The sequence below is a fragment of the Eimeria mitis genome, genomic scaffold, assembly GCF_000499745.2.
Source record: "Eimeria mitis Houghton genomic scaffold, Emh_scaff5687, whole genome shotgun sequence".
In the NCBI taxonomy this organism is placed as follows: domain Eukaryota; phylum Apicomplexa; class Conoidasida; order Eucoccidiorida; family Eimeriidae; genus Eimeria; species Eimeria mitis.
This window is the reverse complement of record NW_024015580.1, coordinates 1-3439: the sequence shown is the minus strand read 5'-3', so window position 1 is coordinate 3439 and position 3439 is coordinate 1. Positions and strand designations below refer to the sequence as shown.

Sequence of the window (3439 nt, the reverse complement as noted above, 5' to 3'; positions counted from 1 at the left end):
GGTGTATATGCAGCTGCAACACGGATTGCAGCAGCAGCAAGAGCAGCAGGAGCAGCAGCAGCAAAGGTAAGAGGGGCGGCAGCAACTGCTGCGGGGTGCTGTTGCTGGTGACGGTGGTGTAGAGATAGAAAGGATGATGAGCTGTATAGAGAAAGAGCTGGGTTTTTCTTTGTTGTTATAAAAGAAAAGAAAAGCAATAGTTTTTTTCTCTGCATCCTACAACAAACACACAAGAGACACAGCAACCCGCCAGCCATCAAGCAGCCGTGCAGCAGCAGCAGCAGTGACCGATATATCGGTGGGAGCAGCAGCTAGTGCTGCTGCTGCTGCTGCTGCTGCTGCTGCAGCATGCAAGTATTGCACCAGTTTCTCCTTAATGGAATTATTAAACAAAAACAAAATAAATATATTCCAAAGGGAAACCGAAAATTTCCACTAAGACCGATACAGACAATAACAGCCACACATATCGAACCTGAGTCTCTTGCTGCTGCTGCTGCTGCTGCTGCTGCTGCTGCGGCTGCGCTTGTTTGGACAGCAGCAGCAGCAGCAGCGAGTCTTGCATGCGCATATGATTAATTTAGTAGTGTTAGGGGCTGCGAGATAAAGAGGGGGGAGAAGGATATACCCGGGCATGGCCCCACGAGCAGCAGCTGCGGCTCCTGCTGCAACACAGTTGCTGCAGTAACGGCCTTCACCGCAGCAGCAGCAGAACTAGACCGCAGCAACCACTGAAGATGTTAGCCCGAGGCCCCCCTTCTACAGCTGCAGCAGTCCGTTCGTGGGTGCTGCAGCAGCAGCAGCAGCAGCAACGCGCACTGTATCCCTGTTGCTCTGCGCACCGCGGCAACGCTAACAGCAGCAGCAGCAGCAACAGCAGCAGCAGCAGCTGTAGCAGCCGAGGATTCAGTACAGACGCCCGCGTGATATACCTCAACAGTAACACGAGGAGACGCAGCGTTGTGCATGCATCAGCAGATCTTGCTCCTCTCTTCATCATCCCGCGTCAGCGGCAGCAGCAGCCGTTGTTGCAGTTGCTGCCGAAAAACAGCAGCAGCAGCAGCAGCAGAGCAGCAGCAGATTACATGCCTTCTCCGCTGTCTATACACCTGAAACATTTGATAGAAAGACGGCGAGCAGCGAAGCGCAGCAAACATCATCCTCAGCTGCTGCCAGCTCCTCCTCTCCCTGCTGCTGCACCCCCTCGTGGCGTTGCATGCGGGTCTTCTCCCCTTGCCCAGCCAGCGGGTGTTGCTGCTGCTGCTCTGGGGCAGCAGCAGCTGCAGCAGCAGCAGCTGTATCAGCTGCAAGACACGCAGCTGCTGCAGCTCCGTGGGGGGCCCCCAGTCGAAGGCCTGGGGGTTGCCGGTAGAGATGTCGTTTCTCTTACTGGCGATGCAGCAGCAGCAGACGCGGTATCTCCAGCCTTTGCTGCTGCTGCTTCTCTTGAGGCCGTTGCTGCGACTGCTCTAGCCCGCTGGCGTGAAACAACAACAGCAGCAGCAGAAGCAGCAGCAGCAGCAACCGGCCCAGCTGCAGCAGCAGCAGCAGCAGCAGCAGCAGCAGCAGAGAGAGACGATCTGCCCTTCTGGAAAAGCCTCTGCGACCGTATTTTTGCATCCAGGGATTTGCTGCCGGTGTCATCTCTTGCTGCAGTGCTGCGTCTGATTTGCTGCAGATACACCCCAGCAGCAGCAACAGCAGCAGCAGCAGCGGCGCCTTTCTTTATGCAGCATTTCGCGCCGCCGCAGCAGCATCAGCTGGAGAGTAGCATGCAGCAGCAGCACAGGCTGCTGCTGCTGCTGCAGCAGCGGCTGCCTTCGCAGAGGCCTGTTTCTGCGTCTTTGCTGCTGCCGCTGACGCGGGAGTTTATTGATGATATGCATTGCCTCTCAGCAGCAGCAGCAGCAGACGTGGCTGCTGTATTTGCTGCCAGCAACTGCTGCAGCATGGAGCTGCTGCAGCTGCTTGTTCGGCGCAGTATAGACACATGGCTGCTGCCGGAACAGCAGCTGGAGCAGCAGCGGCAGCAAGCGCAGCAGCAGCAGCAGCAGCGGCAGCAGCTGTTTGCCATCAAGCCAGAAGCAGTAAGCTGCTTCTCCCCCCATGAGTTTGCTGTTTTCTGCTCCGCCTTGCAGCACGTGCTGCAGCAGGCTCAGCCGCTGCTGCAACGGCGAGCACTGCAACAGCAGCAGCAGCAGCAGTTGCTGCTGCAGCTGCTGCCACTGCCCGAACTCCTCTGCAGCGCCGCTTCTTTCCTGCTGCGCTGCAGCCCACAGAACCACCTGCAGCAGCAGGCTGCGCTCGGAAGCCTTGCAGCACTTGCTGCTGATGCACTGCAGCAACAGCAGCAGCAGCAGCAGCGGCAGCACCAGCAGCAGCACGAATTGCAGCAGAAAGAGCAGCTGCTACAGCTGCGTAAGGCCAGCGTCGAGTTGCTGAAGGCAGCGGACGCGTTCATCCCGCGGGAGGATGAAGCAGCAGCAGCAGCAGCAGCAGCAGCAGCAGCAACAGCAGCAGCAGCAGGGCTGGGTGCATCAGTAGCTGCATTTAGCGCCAAGGAGACGGCGCGGCTTATGAGTCTCCTCTCTACACCTGCTGCTGGTGAACCTTCCCAGTTGCAGCAGCAGAGTGAATTGCAGCAGCAGCAGCAGGGACAGCAGCAGCAGCAGGAGCTGCAGCATCAGCACGAAGGGCAGCAGCAGCAGGAACAGCAGCAGAACACTCACGAAGATTTGAAGGGGGAAGGTGGGGGAGCCAAGGGATCTCGGGCTACTGCTGTGCTGCAGCAGCAGCCAGGCGCTGCTGCACTGCTGTTCATGCTGCAGCAGACGAGGGAGCAGCTGCTGCAGCTGCAGTCTTCGCTGCAGCAGTCACTGCAGCAGCAGGAGCAGCCCCCCCAGGAGCAGCAGAAGCAAAGTGCGCCCCCAGATGAATCGGCTGAGGCAACAGCTGCTGCACCTGCAGCAGCAGCAACAGCTAGTGCTGCTGCTGCTGCTGCTGCTGCTGCTGGGGTCACCTGCCGGCTGCAGTATGTGCCTTTGAACCCTTGGGAGGTCCCTGCTGCAGAGACACTGCAGCTGATGGCGTGTGTGGGTGCAGCAACAGCAGCAGCATCCACCGTGTTGCTGCAGCAGTTGCTGCTGCAGCGGTCTAGTAGGAAGGCAGAGCATCCGCTGAATCAACGGCAGCAGCAGTTGCTGCTGCAGCTGCTGCGGACGACAGAGGCGCCAGCAGCAGCTGCAGCAACACCGGCAGCACCGCTGCTGCATGCTGCAGCTGAGAGGCTCATGGGGACTGTGGGTCTTATACTATCTACAGCGGGGGCGTCGCTGTTGCCATCTGCTGCTGATGCATACAGAGCACTGCTGCTGCTGCAGCTGCTGCCTGCGGAGACACCGGAGCGCCCGGCGGCTTTAAAGGCAAGCCCTTATCTGGC

General features: G+C 58.8%; 1 protein-coding gene across 1 annotated transcript; it reads left to right on the top strand.

Moving 5' to 3' along the window:
* Nucleotides 1–737: 737 nt before the first annotated feature.
* Nucleotides 738–3352, top strand: EMH_0083580 (uncharacterized protein; the record flags this gene model as incomplete). The annotated part of the gene is made up of 2 exons (XM_038022842.1): nt 738–3156; nt 3285–3352. 2 exons carry the CDS (start codon nt 738–740, stop codon nt 3350–3352), a joined length of 2487 nt encoding a protein of 828 aa, XP_037878696.1.
* Nucleotides 3353–3439: the final 87 nt, after the last annotated feature.